At 34.7% G+C, this 19,150-nt stretch overlaps 1 protein-coding gene across 1 annotated transcript in view; it reads left to right on the plus strand.

The window, feature by feature from the left end:
* Window positions 1-17,308, plus strand: part of FMN1 (formin 1) — a gene marked incomplete at its 5' end in the record, with an annotated part of 110,411 nt that extends 93,103 nt beyond the window's left edge. Inside the window, 4 exons of the mRNA XM_010019418.1 lie at window positions 4,294-4,345; window positions 7,293-7,442; window positions 16,121-16,205; window positions 17,264-17,308. Coding sequence (XP_010017720.1) covers window positions 4,294-4,345; window positions 7,293-7,442; window positions 16,121-16,205; window positions 17,264-17,308 — 332 coding nt within the window. The remainder of the gene's footprint in view (window positions 1-4,293; window positions 4,346-7,292; window positions 7,443-16,120; window positions 16,206-17,263) is intronic.
* Window positions 17,309-19,150: the final 1,842 nt, after the last annotated feature.

Here is a 19,150-nt window from a genome sequence, read left to right on the forward strand (position 1 = left end):
ACCACGCAGCCTCTCACTCACTGCCCCGCTTTCTTCCTCTCCCCGCTCTCGGAGGGATGGGGAGCAGAATCAGAGGAATGTAACTCCTACAGGAAAAGATAAGAGCACTCCAGTAACTAAGGTATAATACAAACCACTACTGCTACCACCAATAATGATAATGACAAGGGAAATATAGGAAGAGAATACAATTGCTCACCACCCACAAACTGGTACCCAGCCTGACCTGAGCAGTGATCTCGCCTTCCAGGTAACTCCCCCGAGTTTATATACTGGGCATGACATTCTGTGGTATAGTTTGGGTCAGGTTTGGCTAGTTTGGGTCAGGTGTCCTGTCTCTGCTTCTTCCCGGCTTCCCCTCCTCCCTGGCAGAGCATGAGACTGAGAAAGTCCTTGGTCAGAGTAAACATTACTGAGCAACAACTAAAAACATCGGTGTTATCAGCGTTGTTCCCAGGCTGAAAGTCAAAACCACAGCACTGCACCAGCTACTAAGAAGGAGAAAAAATGACTGCTGTAGCTGAACCCAGGACAAGAGGGATTACCATTTCACTCTAGTACTGTTTCACTCAGAATCATTATAGGATGATGACTCTTCAAACACTTTGTTTCTGCATTTCACTAAAAGGAAGTCACCAGAAATATCTCAGGTTCCTAAGGAAAATTCATAAGATCATAGTCCATTTATTCTCTTATTCTTCAAGGTAGGTACAGATAGAAAGATTAATAAGACTAGGTTCTGGTCATCAGGGCTTGTAGCTATTTGTACTGCAAAAGACTATTCTTAGAGCAAATTAGAACTGCATATTTTGTAAATACCTCTTTTCCTTTCAAAGCTCTTGTCTGTAGAAAGACACAGAAATTCTTAATTGATCCTGGCTTTTTATCTATATTCAAAGAAGATACATTGATTAAGACTGTCTGCTTGACATAGGACAGGACCTGAACTAATCCAAACAGTAGAGCATATTAAGAACTTTCATTTAGACTTGAGACCAGACAGCAAACTCTACATTTCATAGTTCCCTGTCATTTTCAAAGCTGGTTAAGCCTAATGACTCCAACAACAGACAAGGGTGTCTCCATATCAAATGCAGCTTATGGGACGTCATTTTGAAGGACCTCTGTTTAATCTGGATGCATGTAATGTAGAATACCTACGGCTACATTATGAAATAATTTGGTGCAGTAGGATTGAATCAGCAGATTGAGCAGCGGAGGCTGAGGCCAGTGTGTTTACAGTAGAGATGTAACTTTGAGTTAGATTTAATCTGAGGTGAACATGTCCACCTCATGTGCTTCAAAGCTGTCTGAAGGCTTAAGCATTATTTTTGTCCTTTTGTTCCTATTAAGTAGTGGAGTGCATTTGCTGTGGACCTTCCTGTTTAGTTTCCTCCTAATGGAAATCAGTTTGCAAGCACCAGAACTTAGCTTCAAGCCAAATCAATGCTCAATAAATAGGGACAGTGAGGAAGTTTGCTTCAGAGGCATCCTAATTAAAAAGCTAAAGCCAATAGTCACTCTATTTCAGTGTTGATTGCAGTCATGCTTTTCTCCAATATGCAAAATAGAGTGATATTAGGAGTCCATTTCAAAACAAACAACATGTGCTAGATATAGTTAGGCTATAGAACACTTGCCACAACAGTCTGTGGAAGCTAAAAAGCTCATAAAAGCCTAAGTAGAGAATGAGCAAGTTCTTGGGAGAGAATCCATTGAGAATTACATTGAAATGACATCCAGTGCAGGAAGCAGTTTGTAAGAACTACAGAGGCAGAGAAATACTCAGGGGAAGGATCATGTGTTTCTCCTGGTCCTTAACTCTAACTGAGTACCTGCTTCAGTGTCTGCCAGAGGGAGGATATTAGGCTAGATGAACCCCTATGCCAATCTGATATGGCTGTTATTACATTCTTAATTTAAGGAAACAGAGGAAACCGAAATCAAGCATGTGGTCACACATGAAAGAATTACATGATCCCACTTCAGCAAAAAGGGAATTCTATGCAAGTAAAAATGGTGTTACCAAAGAAATATAAAGGCAGAAGTTCTTTAATTTACGTAGTTCATTTTAATTGCCTGCAGTAATTCCATGAATTAAGATGAGGATTAATATTTTGACAATGGGGCTTTGAGGACTGTTGAGGAAAACCACAGTTTCATGGAAACCTTTACTAAGAGCATTGATAGTGTTAGTCACTGCAGGTTGTGAGGAGAGAAAAAGAGGAGGATTCTGAGTGGAAGATTACTTAGAAATTGTATGGAAGATTAGAGAATTGCTCTGGTTTCTTGTCTTGAACATTATGTAGTATTGGTAACTCCTATTTACTTAGAATTTGTTGCATAGAGTTGTTGATTTGTTTTCTTAACAACTCTCAATGTCTACATTTCAAATAAATGCTTTATGTAGTTCCTTCATAGACTTTTACAGTTAAAAATATGGAAAATACTGTTATTTTCTTCCTTCCTTTTTTCCCTTATGTTGGTGTACAAACACACACACAGTTATATTAATGTATACTTTGTGTGTTCCTTTGTAGAAGTCATGCCTTTTTTCTACTTTCTATAACAAATTAAAAGTCTCTTTCCTCTATCTTACCTTATTTTGTTCTTACAAGATTAAAAACCAGTAAGTCAGGTTTTACCTTCTAACTATAAATGTATAAGCATACATTAAGTCCTTGTTAGTTATTGTGTTCTTGTTCATGTGCAGGGGCCTGAGGATATTCAGTTTCTGTTGTAGCTGTGAATGCTGGGAAATTTGCCTTACCTAACAATTTTTCATCTCCTTAACCAGAAATGAATTATTAATGTAATCATAAAGTTTTATACACAGTTCAGCTTTTAACCATCTTTGTTTTTCTGTATGAGGTTAATTTTGTGTCATGATGAACCATCAGAATTCCAACCTAATTTTTTTACTTTTAATGATATAAAATGAAAGGGCTGTGAAATAATAAATTGAGTACAGTAGGCTAACATTAGCTGAATTTCTCAGGAGCCTAAGATGAAAGCAGGTCATCAGAGCTGCCTTATCTATGTCAATTATAGCTGTCTTGGCACCAAGATTTTAGGCGGAGAATTTAATGGTGTAGAATTAATAATTTTCTTTGCAAAGGACTCTCAATGTTGTTTCTAGCTTTTGCCATGCTGAAATAACCTGAATAAGTATCTCCAACACTCTTGCTCAATATAGGTAAACATAGGAGTTGAAATTAATTTGTTTTGTTAACAGCAAATATACTGAAGTAATCCAGTTTTTAAATTATTTTAACTGTCAGGACAAACCTCTGTGTCTGTAACCTTGTAACAAAATGGAATCTTTCAGGATAAATTTCTCAGTGGCCTTGTCTGTGAACTCCAGTTTGTAACTGTATTTCAACCAGCCAATGCACTCTTATAGATGGGGCAGCAAAAAGATACAGTTCTTTATCTTTGTGTAAAGAAGTGTCTAAATTCTGTTTATATTAACATTTGTGCTTACAGGATTATTCTGACGTGGGGTATGAATAACTTTTCTGTGTTAGTATTGTTTTACTTATGTGGTATTCTGCCGCAGCTGAAGTTGCTCCACTGTATTAACTAGAATTGATCAACAATTTAAGAAAAAATAATGCTTTTGCTTAAGTACCCAGCTCAGGAAACATTTTCAAAAGTAGAAATGCCCGTTCTTTGAAAATCAAATCCTTTTAAGTATTTTGTGTGAGGATTCCGTAACAGAGGGGCTCAGATTGACTAATCATATTTCAAACTCTTGACTACTTTTTGAAAAAATCATGTACATACCATACACTTAAAACTTAGTACATGTGTTTTCACTTTCCAGCTTCCTGAACAAAATGTGATAGCTATATGGAACAGTTGGTGTTAACTGTGTTTGGTACCTGTTCAATTCCAATTGTACTTCCAATTATTTGTTCTGCAAAAGCAGGTTTAAATTTGTAAGTTCTGGTCTGCAACAAGAAATAAACATACCCAAATTAATGTTCTTTTTTAAAAAATCTGAAAGCCAAGTTTAGTTATGTGCTTTTTATTCAGATTAATTTCTACAACTATATTTTGTAGTATGGATCTTAAATGACTTTTCAAATCCAATACACTTTATTGGTGTGATAGAAGCATTTCATTTATATACAAGAAATAAATAAAAATTGAAAATTAGCAAATCTTTATCATATTTATTATATTTAATATACAGCCTATTCAGTTTTAAATGTAAGAGATGTTTAATCTGTGGAATCTCTAAAACAGTAAGTCGGTAATGTATATCTTTGAAATGTTTTTCATTGGCAGCTAAAGAAGAACGTAAAAAAGAGGAGAGTAGTTTGGAAAATGCGCAAAAATGGTAAGGTTTTTGCTAGTGCTTTCTAACAGTTTATTTTGGTCAAAGACATTATTGATCTTAGGGATTGCATTAAATATGAAAAAGGATCTGTACTTCAAAGAAGTAATATGCCTTCTGAAAAATTCTGATATAGTCTTCCAGGAAAAAGTTCAGTTGATTTTTCTAGCCAAAGAGTGTACTAAGTTTGAGGTTTTAATTACTGTCAACAATGAACTGAATCACAGTTTTAACAGAATATAGTAATATCTGATTAGCTACTTAATGTAGTAAAAATGTGTTCCATTGTCACTGAACATTTTCAGCAATTTAGGCTATTGAATGCAATATACTGAGGAACTGGTGAAATCCTAATGCTTTATTGCCTGAATATCTGTGTCTTATTTAGGTGAAAGGAGTCAAAAAATGGGGAAAAGTGAGATAAATGGATTTCTAGATAAATCTAGATAAATAGTAACATTATATTTAGTAAGTTAGTGTTTCTAATAATTTTGTTTACCAAATTACAGTTTTGTGAGAGTGAAGGATCTGCCTTAAACATTGTTTGTGTTAGCTATGGAGTTACTGTAAATCAACCAGGGTAAATTAATTGTTAACTTCTTATCAATATTTTGTCTTTATGATTGCTAAAGGCAAATCTGTGGTAATCTGGGTTTTGATGTTACTCTTCTAAGCCCAGAGTCACTCCATCTGATTGAGACACCTAGGTTAGTCTTCCTGGACAATCAGGAAAGGAGAGATAGGCACCTCCCAAATGCAGGTCAAGTCTTAGGTGAAATGTTGCCATTTGCTTGCAGAAGGTGCCTAAATTGGCTGAACTCTTCACTGACATGAGCTGGGGCTTTACCTCTTCATTTCATTTGTCAAGGGTGGCTGCCTAGCTTGTTTCCTTTCTACCTAGCTCAAAGCCTACCTTTTGTGGCACAGGCTCTTTTATATCCAGGCTCTTTTATATCCTACCTGCTATGTAGCCTTTCTGGAGCAGAGTAGACTCTCCAAGGTATGGAGATACACTTAATTTACAGTTGACTTAAGGAATTAATTGTCTGAAATGGAGTTTGGATTTTTCAATTACTAACTAAACTTTCAGTATTTTAAATTATTGCTAAAAATATTCGTGACTTTTGAAAGTCAGAAAGCAGCCCAGGAAGACAGATTAAGCAGGTTGAAAACAAAACAGTGCTACTGAGGGAAGGGCTGAAGATGAAACATGAAGAGGGGATGAGGAGTTAAATATTAGGATGAAGGCAGAGTGAGAGTGTGCAGGAATTCAGAATCCTGGAGCATGCAGGGACAACTTTATCAGCTACAGCTGGGATGGAAAAGGGTTCTCTTAGGAAGAAGAGAGCACAATGTTACCAGGGCTGCTGGTACATGAAGCAAATCTGAGAAGAGAGCTTCTGTTCTTACTGTTAGTGGCTCAACTATCCTAGACGAGAGGTATGAATAGACAAAGAATGTTTGGCCTAAGTGAATGTAGTAGAAATTACATTGCTCAGTGGATATGAACTGTTCTAACCATGTGATTATGTCTAAAGTATTTTAATATTTTTAGGGTTGTATCTATCTTTTAAGTATCAAGAACCCCTGAGTATATTGTGTTGTGTGGTAAAACCCAAGCTTCTTTACTTTGTGAAGTACTTGATTATTTTGGGGTATTTCTTCTGTATTTTTTGGTGGCTACTTATATTCTTCAAGCCTAGCTAAAAGCTTGAATCTCAACCTAAGGCAAAAAAACTCGCCCATAACTTTGGCAATTCTGTATGAAAACATGCAATGTGTACCATGCAAATGCAAGTAGAAATGAAGAAAGAAACATTTGCTGCAGCTGCATCTGTTGTTTAAGTAACATCTGTCGAATAGTTGGGACTACTTAAAAGTCTTTAAAATACCTCTTATTTATTCTATTTTCAAGATTTACACTGCCTGTGGTCTAGATTTAGAACCTATTGGCAACTGTAAAGAAGAATATAAATTTATTTTGCGTAAATAAAATAAATATTTTTTAAGTTATTTTGAAATAGATTGTTCCCTTTCTTTTTAAATTATAGCATTGTTTTTAATAAATTTTATCAATAAATAATATTTTTAATGACTTTTATCAATAAATCTTTCAGGATTGTTACATCTACTTTGCAGAGAAAAGTGATTCAACCTTCACAAAAGTTAATGTACTTTTGGTTTGTTTCAATAAGTACCTAGTCATGTGAATCATTCATTTCTATTTATACAAATCCATATCATTAAGCTTAAAAATGCACAATCAGTAAAAATGCTATTAGAAGTATCACCTGTAATAAAAGATTGCTTTGAAAATATCCAGCTGTACAGCAATTCGGTGGCCACATTATGAAATAAAAAAAGCATTAAAATACTGGCAATGTATTTTCATAAAATTATCTGCTTATTGACACATGTTGAAGGAGATTATTTATTTTCAGTAAAAACTTTGCAAACTGACTACTGCACTATCAGTGGGGTTTTTTGTTGCTACTCCCAGTTCTCTGTAAGTACTTAAAGTTTATTTTTTACCAAGCCTGGAGATTTTTTCCTGGCTTGGCATGTGACTCTTCCATAGTCCTTCAGTAAAGATAAATGGGAGAATAAGATCTTCATGGACTGTTGCAGAATAAAATTAGAAATAGATATAATATAGCATCTCCTCAATGCAAGAAGTTAATTTTTTCTCATTAAAATTGAATGCCCATGATTCGCCTGTGTGACATAATCTCTATGATGGCTCATGCATCTTTAAGTTACCCTCCTGGGAATGAAGTAGGTGTTGGAAGGTTAGTTATACTCATCACGATTGCTGCTATGATTTCCAAGGCTAAGGGGAAGTTATAGTAATTACCTGCCTTGACTACTGAATCAGGAGCCAGCCCTCAGAGAGGCTGTTTCCCCAGTGGGCTTATCTGTTGACAGGGCTTTTTTTCCCCCTCCCTTGTAGCTTTGAAGAAATAGTGGGATACTTTGGGATAAAGCCAAAGCCTGGTGAGAAGGAGATCACACCAAACTACGTTTTCACGATGTGGTATGAATTCTGCAGTGACTTCAAGACCATTTGGAAACGAGAGAGCAAAAGCATTTCCAAGGAACGGTAAGGTTCTAATAAAGTCATTAATACCATTTTAGATGCCTGGGAAACTGTTCCTTCTCAAACCCAACAAATTATACTCCTATATTTCACAGGCGTCATTGTTTTCTTTCAGATCTAATGGACATCAAGGAAAGATTATTCCCTCAGGGTACGTAGGAAAATTCACCAAAGGCATGCTGTCCCCACAAAAAGATAAACACATATAATCTGATAAATTACACTTTTGTAACCCCTTCCAATTACTAGCTAGTAAAATGAAAGGAGAGCTGTGCTAATTTGTAACAGATTGCTCTCTGTGCATTTTCATGTTGAACTAGCCTAAATGAGGCGATATTGCTGTCGCAGACAGTACAGACAAATAAAAGTGAATGCTTTTCCAGTTAATATACTGCACTTGCATCAAAGGGAAGCCCCAGAGATTCAGGCCACACTTAGCACAGTGTTGAAGCCCTACACTGAATTTACAGCACTACTTCTGACTTTTGGTGTCCTGCTGAGGACATCAAACTACTTGCCGCTAGATCTCACCACAGTCTCCTGATTTTATTAGTTAGAGTAAAAAAAAAAAAAAATTTGAAAACCTTCAATTATTTTTGTGATCTTCTTAAAAAAGCTTAAAATCTTTCACAAAAAAAAAACAACAAATCAAACCAATTCCACTACAAGTGCACCATGCTTACCATATCTCAATTAATTTGAAAAGACCTAAAGAGTGCTAGTGTGGTCATGTTTTGGAAGAGAATGGATTAATCATTTTCAGCATGAAATAGAAATCCAGATGCTTATTTTGAATTGACACAGATTTAGAAAACAATGTGTTAAATAGTATCTGCAAAAGTAGTAAACTAATACACTTACATTTTCCATATTTCTCCAAATCAGTGGGGCTTTTAGGTTCATAGAGAAGTAGATTTTTAAATGACAAGATCTAGAAATTATAAATTCACAATTATTTATATTGTTTTACTGATATTACAGGTCTTAAACTCTTGAAAACTGTAGCCTTTTGTATGGTCTATATAATGATTAGATTGATTTTAAAAGCTGACAACTGCAAAACTTAGAAAGAATCTTTTATTTCCTTGTGTCTAAATCAATATGCAACTTTGGTTTACACGTTAAAATCTGTATAAACAGTCACAAGTAGCTATAATCATAATAAGGATCATCTCAAGAATTTATTTTCTGCTGAATCATAACTTTGTTTTGTACCAAAACCAGTTAGGAATAATAGAAATTAAGTACACAAGGGAAAACAAAGATATCCGGACTATACATCCACTCCTTTTTATGTAATTAGCACCTTACTAATGGCATACAATGATCCCTTCAAAGAAATTAATTTAAAATGCCTTGTACATGTTTAACACTACATAACTTCATAACTTTCTTAATATAATATGCAAGAAATCTTTGTAAGTAAACTGCTATATTCTTTGCCTTCCTACGTGGGTGAGATGAGAATTTCTCATAGTTTAATCTTTATATAAATAAAATCTACAAATAAAAATACAGCAGTAATAATTTATCAGCTGCTTTGATGAATACCTTTATCCCTATTCATAAGTGTAAAGCAATACCAGTAGAATGAAGAGCAGCAGTTACTGTATATATTGTCAGAGTTCACTTCAAATTATTTTTACAAAGTTTCATTAGTCTCACAAGAACAATTCATCCTTCTTTGCATTCAGAATTTGGGTTATTCATCAAGACAATGAGCTGCTGAAATAAGGAGTCTTGCATAATAAGTAAATTAGAATGTCAGAAGAACAGTTTTCATCATCCTGAACTGTCTCGTAAAGTGCTACTGAAAAGAAGAAAATCATGAAATCAGTACATTAGAATGATGGAAAAGCTGTTTTCATCAGCTGAAAATGGTCTGTAAAGTCATGACGACTTCCAAGGTTCTGTTTTACAAAGTATGAGACTAGCAGTTGATGAGCTGCTGTCCAAAAACATTTGAAAGCAAACTTAGAATCACTGTTCACATTGGCAACTAAAAACCTTAGAATGACAGGAATGGACAGCGGTCTTCCTTAACTGCTAATTAATTGGATGCACTATTTGTTTTGCATTTTTAAAGATTATCATTCAATAAAAAAAATCTGTTTATCATGAACCAATTATTTTGTTTTGAAGGAATAAAGAGGAAGAATTGACTACGTAAGTCAATATTTTCAAACTTGGGTTTTGAAACTGAGGTATTGATATCCTTATGTGAACGTTTTTACAACTGGATTACCTGCAAATTTCAGAAGGAAATGCAGCAATTCAGTGTAAAACGTGTTTGAATTAGTCCCATAGTTAGCTAAAAATGGATTTGTTTACATTCATATAGGACTGTTAATATTGGATTATAATTTGTCTCTCAAGAAACATGGCTGTGAAAATTCAAAATTTAATTATAATATTCAGAATTATCATTATGCAAAGGTATAATTAAAAATTTATTAGTTTAAAACTAATAGTACTAGAAAGAGGTCAAAATAAGATTCCAAACTAAAAATAATTATACTAAAAACTAACTACTTTGTGTTGTGTAACAGACAAGTTTAAAAACTCTGAATTTCAGAAAAAAAAATACTGCCTTGAACTAAATGACAGCCTCAGGTGCAAGAGCCTGTTTTGTCTAAAAACTACTTGGCTCCCAAATGTAACACAACTGTAGAAATCTAATTAGACTTCTATGAGCCTTTTTCTTAAAATAAAGGAAAGACTTTAACTGAGCTGCCCTGCATTTAACCTACTGTGAAAATAAATTAGCTGCCTGCAAAATATAGTTGGGGCATTGTCTCTTTCCTGGACAAAATTTGCACACCAATTAGAAATGCAAGACAGCTACAGATAGATACAAAACTAGATATGATATGATACGATACGTAATATGATATATACATTAGTATAGACATAAAATGAAGAAAATTTTCAATATCATATTCCTGAAGGGTTTTCTTGATGTCGTTTTCTTGATGTCTGTCATTCACTGATGACAGTTTTCTTTCAGGCTTAGTATTTCCTTCAATATTAGAATGCAACTACAATACAATGAAATTTGCTTTGATGATCACCTCTTCATCTCTGACAAGCATCTTAATGGAAATGCACTGTAATACCAAATGTTGGAGACGTGTTTTTGGTTTGTTTTGCATCAAACCCCAGTTTTGTTCTTTACAGCTTTATAATTCAGTATGTCTGTGCATCCAGGTACATAACTGCTTTTCTACTTCCTTCTGTCTATAAGATATTGATGCAATAACTGAATTGAAGACTAAACCAAACATGGGTTGTTTTTAATTTGGCAACAAGGGACTTATACTGTGGTAGATTGCATGGGTATGTCTATGAATTTATAATAAAAATAAATATGTATTTATAACTATATATATAAGTGCCTCTCTGTAAGTCCGTTAAAGGATTCAAGATCTGTTAAAGTATATTTTAGGAGGATATCCTAGCCAAGTCTGAATATAGGGAAAAAGTATAAATGAAGAAAAAATACTAATAGTTTGCAGTGAGGAGTTTCATCACAAACTGTGATTGTATGTTTTGCAAAAGAAATGTGACAAAAAGATTATCATTATCTGTTTATCAGTGTTAGCCTTGTCGTACAAAATAATTAGATATAAAAAGGGATTATTGCTGTTAATTTGACCCACTGCTTACTCTGCAAAGATAAGGTCACTGCAATAGTTACCTTATTGGATTAAGCCATTTCTTTCAGATTGAAATGCATACAAATTTTATAGGTCAGAATTTAGAACAGAAAAAGAAAACTGAAGTTTCTCTCAAAAGCTGGAGAAGATGTAATCATTATTTAACAAACAGAATTGCATACTTCATCTTAAAAATAGGAGAAAAGTCCTATTTTTTAATGGTACTTTTTATAAAAGCTTCTTGTTTAAAATTTTTTTTTTGTTCTGGAATTTCATCTCTAGCACAAAACATATTGATAGTTTCACCTTGACCTAGTGAAAAAGACATCGTGATTTTTTTTGCTACAAATGCAGTAACAATTTTGACAAGTAGAAGCTCTAATTGTAGCAGTGTAGGTAGCTAATGGTGAAGATGAAAATGTCCTAAAAAAAGAAAAAGCACAGAGCTGTCCTCAACTAATTTTTGTTTATTGTAGTAAATTGAAGGTGGCTATAGCTTTCTACCCAACTCTTCCATTTATTAAATACAGAATGAATTGTATTCATTGCATTCCATTTCTGCACAGGAAAAGACTAAGTCTGGGGAGCTCTTGTTTGTAACACCACATTGTGATAAGAGATAACATGTAAATTGCAGAATTTCTTAGCAGTGCTGGCCAATACAATATTTAATATTTCTAACCATTGATTAAGCTAATTATGAGAATATCTTTGCCTAACAAATTACAGAAATTTGACAAAAACACTTGCCATAGAGCAACCAGAGGATTATATTTTCATTTTCAATATCACAGTGAGCAAGGAGGAGAAATAATCTTTGGTTCAAGATATATCTCTTTTAAAAGACTAGATTTTGGTTTATAGTTTCATTTAAATAGTTCATTTCACTTACATCTATTGTGCGTCATCTATATGTTACCTAAGACAATGAGAGTCAGTAAAAGTCTTTGATTTGCAGCCAGTTTGATCAATATGTACTGTGGTAGAACAATGTCCTGAGCATTAGTCAAACACCACAAAATAGGACATCATCCAGGTATAAAATCTGCCTGTATTAAAGCCAAACGTTGAATGTAACAGACATTGTTTATTTCTTTTGATGTTAAACTAGTGATCTAATAACGCAAACTGAAATCACAGCATAAGTGAGTTTTAAGAAAATATTTGAAACATGATCATAAAGGTCATAATGTAACTTTGTAGATCTGTGCTAGGAGTTCCTTGTGCTCACAGTTGTAGCATTGGAAAAAGGCAATATATTTGTGAGAAAATTTGATCAATGAGCCCTACAGTGTTACCAGGCTGGAGGCTCATGGTTCATGGTCATATAAAAATGGTCACAGTACAAATTCATATTAGAAAAGTCCATGAAGGACTGTTACATATGAAGAGAGTTTCTAGCTGTGAAGGTACTCTGGGAATTATCACTGTAGGCTTTGGCTGTCCTTATATTCCCCTAGGTATCTTCTGGTGGCCAGCTCAGATGGACTGAGTGGATTATTCCAGAATATCAAGAGGTTGAGAAAGAACCAGATATTTGATCTCTGTCTTTGCACAACAGCAGAGCCTGAACTGGGTTGTTTAGAAGTAGCAACTGGGTTGTTTAGAAGGGATTCTGCTTTTCCTGACTGGGGGCTTTAGAACATGGCTTGTACCAGCTCAGACCTTCTGTCTGAGCTGAATGGGAAGCAGGGGTGAAAATAATGACTTTATCTGGTTAGTCCCTGGATTGATAATATAGTATCTTTCCTGTAAGGACAAAAAGTATTTTCATGAAGGAAACTTCGAATAAATGCAGGCTTATGTTTAGATTTAGTTTCTGTGTACCTAGATACAAAATAAAAATAATAAATTTGAATAAAAAATATCATTATTTTTCACTAATATCTTCTAATTTACAAGGCCTGACTTGCATCCAATTTATAGGGCAAGACAACACCTGCCACATAGAGGCAGGAAAAAAACAATTATATTCCCATTGCTTATTGTAAAGATCCATATGCAGTACTGGGGCCATGGTTCTCCTATTTAAAAATACATTGTTTTGACAATTTCATTCAATTTTGTTTTCCATATTATGTGGTAATATGCAATACAGCTCAGTATTACAGTTGACACCACATCTTTATTCATTAAGGGATATTGACCTCTTTTGCTCACTGTTGAAGGAGAGCAACTTTTGGTTTGAACACATGCAGCAGCTGGTCAGATTTCAAGGCATAACTAACCTGCATTCCTTAATTTTTGGCCTCATGTTATTGCTTGCTAAGTTAGCACCTGCATATCTTCTACTTCTGAGTTGTCATTCAGCTATTATACCATCCTTTCTGGTCTCTGTCCTCTGCAGTGCGCTCTGTTCTAAAGTGTCCTTGTCAGTATTTTCCTAGCATGTGTTACTACACACTTGTATCCCCTTTTGCTTTCCTGTTTTAGGTATACTTCTGTTGACATTCGTTTCCCTTTCCTCCTCCTTGATTTCACATCTGTTAGTTTCAGTCCCACGTTCTCTTCTGTTGCATCTCTAAAACATGGTTAGACTAGTGTGTCCATTCATGCTATTTTATACTGATATAGGAAGAAAAAAATTTGCTAGTGTTCAAACTATTTTGTTTCCTTATTCCAAGGATAGCAATTCTGAATGCAGTAGCCAGTTCTAGTCCCCTGTCCGTGTTTAACAAAGAATTATTTTTATTTATAAGGCACCATTACAGCACAGGTGCTTTACTGATGTAATGACTGAGCTAACTACTTTCTTAAAATTGAGCCATCTGATTTTAAATAATCCCAAAGAATTACATTCCTTTTAAATTATGCACTTATGTTTCTGATAATGCCTGCTAACCTTATGTTAGCAAAGTGATGGCTTTTTTACGTGGGAGGAAAAAAAGCCTGCTATTTTTATAAGTCAAGTATCACATGATTCAAATCATGTTAGTGAGCTGGTTTATTTCTGTTTTGTATTCCAGACTATGCATTCCATTTTAAAAAATAGTTTCCCAGATATTGTGCAAGTATAGAATAAAATACACACAGCTAGGCCTAAATAAGTGACAGGCAAAATTTTCTTTCTAAGTCTAAAAGTTTACAATCCCTAGAATTCTCTCTTCAGATGAAAATACAGACTCTGAACATTTAAAAACTATTTGGAAAACACTCCTAGTCCCAAAGAGAATGTGATTGAAAAGAAAATGTGCTCAAAAAAGGGAAAAGTTTAGAAGTTGATCCCTTGGTGTGATTCTGCTGAACTTGAATACTGTCACTTGAAATACATCATCATCTCTGCATAAACTTTGCAGCTGTGAGGAATAGCATGCTGTCCAGAGGGTGCTATCATCCATCATTAAGAAGTAAACTGTGGTGATTAGCAAAATTGTAAAAAGATGAAATGGTGTGTTGCCACTTAGTTGTTTACGTGTAGAAACAGGGAACACTAAGTTTTAAAAAAACTTTGGATATATTTTAAAAATGTACAGAATCATAATTTCATATTTGTGTACTTACAGTTTGAATCAATGTTTTAGCTAAGCAGTGTTGAAAGTAAGTTTACTTCAAAGTAATGTAACTGTTTCCTCCTTCATAAGCACTGGGAAGTGAGACACCAATGCTACCCATTTCATACATAGCTTTGAGAAGGAATTTTAGTTTCCAGTGCTGAGCACTGATAAACACAATAATGAACTTATGAATGTGTTCTATATTTTTAAAAGAATCTAGTTTGCTGCTAGTGTTACAGCAAGGAAGTACACATCAGTGATTGCAGCGCAAATCCACTTCCCTTTTTGCTTTTCTCCCAAAATTCCTCAAAAATTGAGTGTGTCGAAAGTGGTTTGAACTGGACATGGTATTTTAAATACTTTGTGACTAGCCATAGCAATTATTTCTGCCAGTGGAAAAAATTAAATAGGAGAAGAAAGTAGAATTTTTCAACTCAAGAGTGCCAAGAAATTTGTTTTTTTTCTAGTAAAAGAATGATTTAGTGTGCATTAGTGAAATTGGTTTGTTGAGTTCTCCTTGCTTGTAAAAATTCACTTGCAACTCCTTTCCCACTGCATTTTGCATATAGAATTGTAAAGTAGGTGTTTGTAGCATCAGCATTTTAAAGCCACTGATAGCTGGGCAGATCCTGTCTTAGGAGTGCCAAGAATGCTCTTCCTTTTTTTACCACTGTTTAGCACATCATTTTCCCTGCCCTTTCCACTGTCTATAAGAGGAGAGTCAAGTCCCTTTTAGTTAAATTCTGTTTCTCTTTTTCCTCCTGATTAAATTTCTGATTGGGTTCTTCTTGTAAAATCCCCACAGGAGCAAGGGTTCTGTATGCAACACCCTAAGAGCAAAAGGCAAGAAACAGAGGAACCAGATCTGTGTTTTTCCTTCCCCTTATCTCAGTAGTGCTGTTGGTAGACTGGACTGTATCTGCAGTCAAGACTGGTTTAACTACTCCTAGAAAAGAAACCCCTCTAATTTGCTGCTTCTTCTATTGCCACATCAGTGAGGCTGGTCAGTCAATTCCATGTAAAACAACAGGGAAAACATTAAGGAAAAACTGATAGATGCTTTCATTTTGAGGTTTTCAGAGGAATTATAAGATGTAGCCTGGCAAACAGCCTACTAAAATAGTATATTCTGTATATACAACAGATTGAGTAAGCTAGTTTTTGGGTTTATTTTTTTCAGAGAAGTATCTGCTTGCCTTGATACTGTAGCTTTTTTTGGTGGGAAAGATACTCCATAAAACCCAGATACTCCATAAAGCCCAGATCCTGCAAGAACAGAGAAATTGTTTGCTTGATGACATTTTCAGTGAGCAATACAGGCAGACCATCCTTTTGCTTTTGCCTTTCTCTGTTTAAAAATGTACTTTGATCTACTTCTGGTACTTTATTAAGTATCTTTGAACAGTAATAGCAGTTTGTTCAGCTAATGTGCCTAAAAGTCTTAGTTCTTACAGAGTATATACCAGGCAGAGCCAGAACGCCTCCAATTTCTTTGAATCTGACAACATGTTTTCTATGTATTTTGTTTCAGAATTAAAGTGGCTCAGCAATCAGTAAGCAAGTTAACTGCGGAGAAGAAAGTTGAAACAAAGAAAATCAATCCTACAGCTAGCCTGGTACGATGTGTTCCTCAATATGACATTCAGAATGGGGTTTGTGACACCCATTCTTGTCATTCAGAATGGTGGCAAGCTTCTGCTGTTGTTGATGGGTGATGTAGTATGCTTACTTTGAATGTAGCAGAGTGATTTTCTCCCCAGTGAGAAATCTCTAAGCTTATGCCCTGTGGTAATCCAGCATTTAAGTTTAAAACTTACTTTAGTTGTGCCTAAGCATGGCTCTGCTATTTTAAACTAAAAAACATGATAAGAGCTGCTTTTCTGGTTTCTTCCCTCGTTCCATTGAAGTCTATTGTATTTTCTTTCATGCTCTGTAGTGCACTGAGGCTCACTACATATACTTGTCCAAAGGATAAGTGTTTGGTTTTTTTCAAAGCCTTACAAAATCTTGTTTGCTCTATTGAATAATTGTGGAAGGTATTAAGTCCCCATTTTGTTCCTTGCTGTATCCTCTTTATTTTTTTTTCCTTGATATACACAAAAAGAGGACTAGTAATTTGCACTGTAGCTAAAACCTTTGTCTATGTTCAAGGCTCACAGGTTACATCAGCATTTCTCTATCTTTAGGAAGCAAGGGTCTAAGGGAAGGAAATGTACATGGAGGAATCAGTATATTATTTCCATTCCCAGCAGAGCGTATCAGTTGCAGGACAGGCAGCAAAGATATGCGTGACTACACTTGCTTGGGAAGAGGTCATTAAACAACAGAATCTAGATAATGCTTTAATTGGAGGCTTTATGTCAGCACACGAACTTGAAATGTGTCTGGTTTTCCCTCGCTGCACTGGTCTTCACAGAGCTGCGTATTTTTAAAGGAACATAGTATTTGACAAGTGTGTACCTAAAGCAAGCTCGGTTTTTCCACAGTAAGTAACGAACTGGTTCTGAGCCTTCCTTTAGTGCTCCAGGCATTAATCTTTTTAATTAAAACTCAAATCTACTGTGATTTATTTAGTACTTCTCAGCCTTCTAGACCAAATGCTCATGGCAACTTGAAAGGAGGTGGAAAATGATAAACAGGAATGATAATAGAACTCTTTCTTTTTCTTTAACAGAAAGAAAGACTACGTCAGAAGGAAGCCAATGTGACAGCTAACTGAAAGACGAAAGATGAAAATTATAGTGGACTTCATATCTTGCATGATGCTTTACTATACCCATGGCCCAGGGAGCACCTTATGTTAGATACTGAATTCTTCTTCGCTGATCTGTTCCAAGACAATCAACTAAAGACTTTCGAATTCCTCCAGAGGGCTTTGTACATTCAGTGGAGGGAATTCTAAGAAGGTTTTTACATGGGAAGTATGAATTATTTTCTGTAACACTTCCTTACATTGCTTTAAATGCATCTGGTTGCTCATGGTTATCTGAAGTACTCTGTGCATAATGCGTTAATATGGAAGAGCTAAAAAGAGCATTTTGGATGCTGAGTTAAGTAATGACTAACAACTTGTAGGTTATTTACAGGGCTTTGTGTAGATAAGAGAACATACGTCATTCAGCTCACAAAAGATTATTACATCATACGTTTGCTGCTTCAGCAGTAACTGATATAAACTTGACTGATTCTAAATAATTTCACAGTGTCTAAGTACTGGATGCATCTTTCTAATACCGATTAAATGTAATTATAGATTTATGCTGTATTTTACTATAAATATTTTTATAGAAGCTTCAACTTATGCCATACATGGAAATGAAAACTGTGTTTTGCACATGAAAAAGAATAGCTTAAAATTCTTTAGCTTTATGATTGATGGCATAACTGATTCATTATTTTTATGGTTTTAACCTAACATTTCCTAAATTTTGAGCTTCAAAAGAAAAATGATAAAAATTTATATTTTTGTTTCAGTATATATTGAAAATATCAATTCCATAAAATTATGGTTTTATTAGCCATTATTCATTGAACTAAAATACAACTATATGTCTCCATGAAGTTACACATTTGCCATTAAATCTCTGGCTTTCCATTCTATTGAAAGCTTTCTTTTAAACTTAGTATCTCACTAAAATATGTTAGGCAGCCTGCCTTTGCCCCCCTATATTTGTATGAAGAATGTGTCCAGCATACATATGTATATATAATTTAATAAGAAAAACTTGAGGAAGAAATAGAAGTCTCACTATCCTCCTGTAACATTTTAACCATTGCTCAAAAAGTAGCAGAGCCTGAAAAAGCAACCTTTACAGAATATCCACTGTTACCTGAAGATTCTTACTGCATTTTAAGGGTTTGGAGTCTTAGGAGAGATTTTGAAGCAGAAGTTAATATAAGGTAAAACAGAAAAGTGATGTTTAAATACAAGTAGGTAACAGCCTATGAATAAGAACAACAAACTTGGATAAAGCATACTTCTGCTTGCTGTCTAGAAGAGAGTAATCCCCTTCTTTATGTCTGAATTTGGTTTAGAAGAGAAATCAGGTGAAGCAAAAAAGTACAAAAAGGTAATAGGTGGAAGGTATTAGTCCTTTGTTTAGAAGCTGGGAAGAATATACATGAGACAGGCATGGGTTATCCATAGATTAAATTAGGTAGAGAAACTGTGATAAATCCTAAGACAAAGTCATGCCTAGAAGTGTACACTTTTCAAGGAAAACAGCAGTTGTGGAGCCCCACATATGTGAGTTAACTTGAAGATTTCATATATTGCAGGTTTCTTAAATGAGACTCACTCTTGCATAAAAAAAATAAGGGAATCAAGATTCTCTTGTGTCTTTTAAAATTTCTAGCTGCTGCAGATACACTCAAGATACGTAAGCATAATTTTTATGAAAACAGTCAATAACATACCAGCAACAATAACCATATTTGTAATTTAACTATTCCCATGGCAGAGAAATTCCAAAGATTTAAGTTTATGTATTCCACCAAATAGGTAAAGTACATTTTTTTCCCAGTATTATTAGGGATAAACAACAGGAGCAATAATGCTTAT

This window comes from Nestor notabilis, unplaced genomic scaffold (genome assembly GCF_000696875.1).
Source record: "Nestor notabilis isolate BGI_N333 unplaced genomic scaffold, ASM69687v1 scaffold3758, whole genome shotgun sequence".
Lineage (NCBI taxonomy): Eukaryota > Metazoa > Chordata > Aves > Psittaciformes > Psittacidae > Nestor > Nestor notabilis.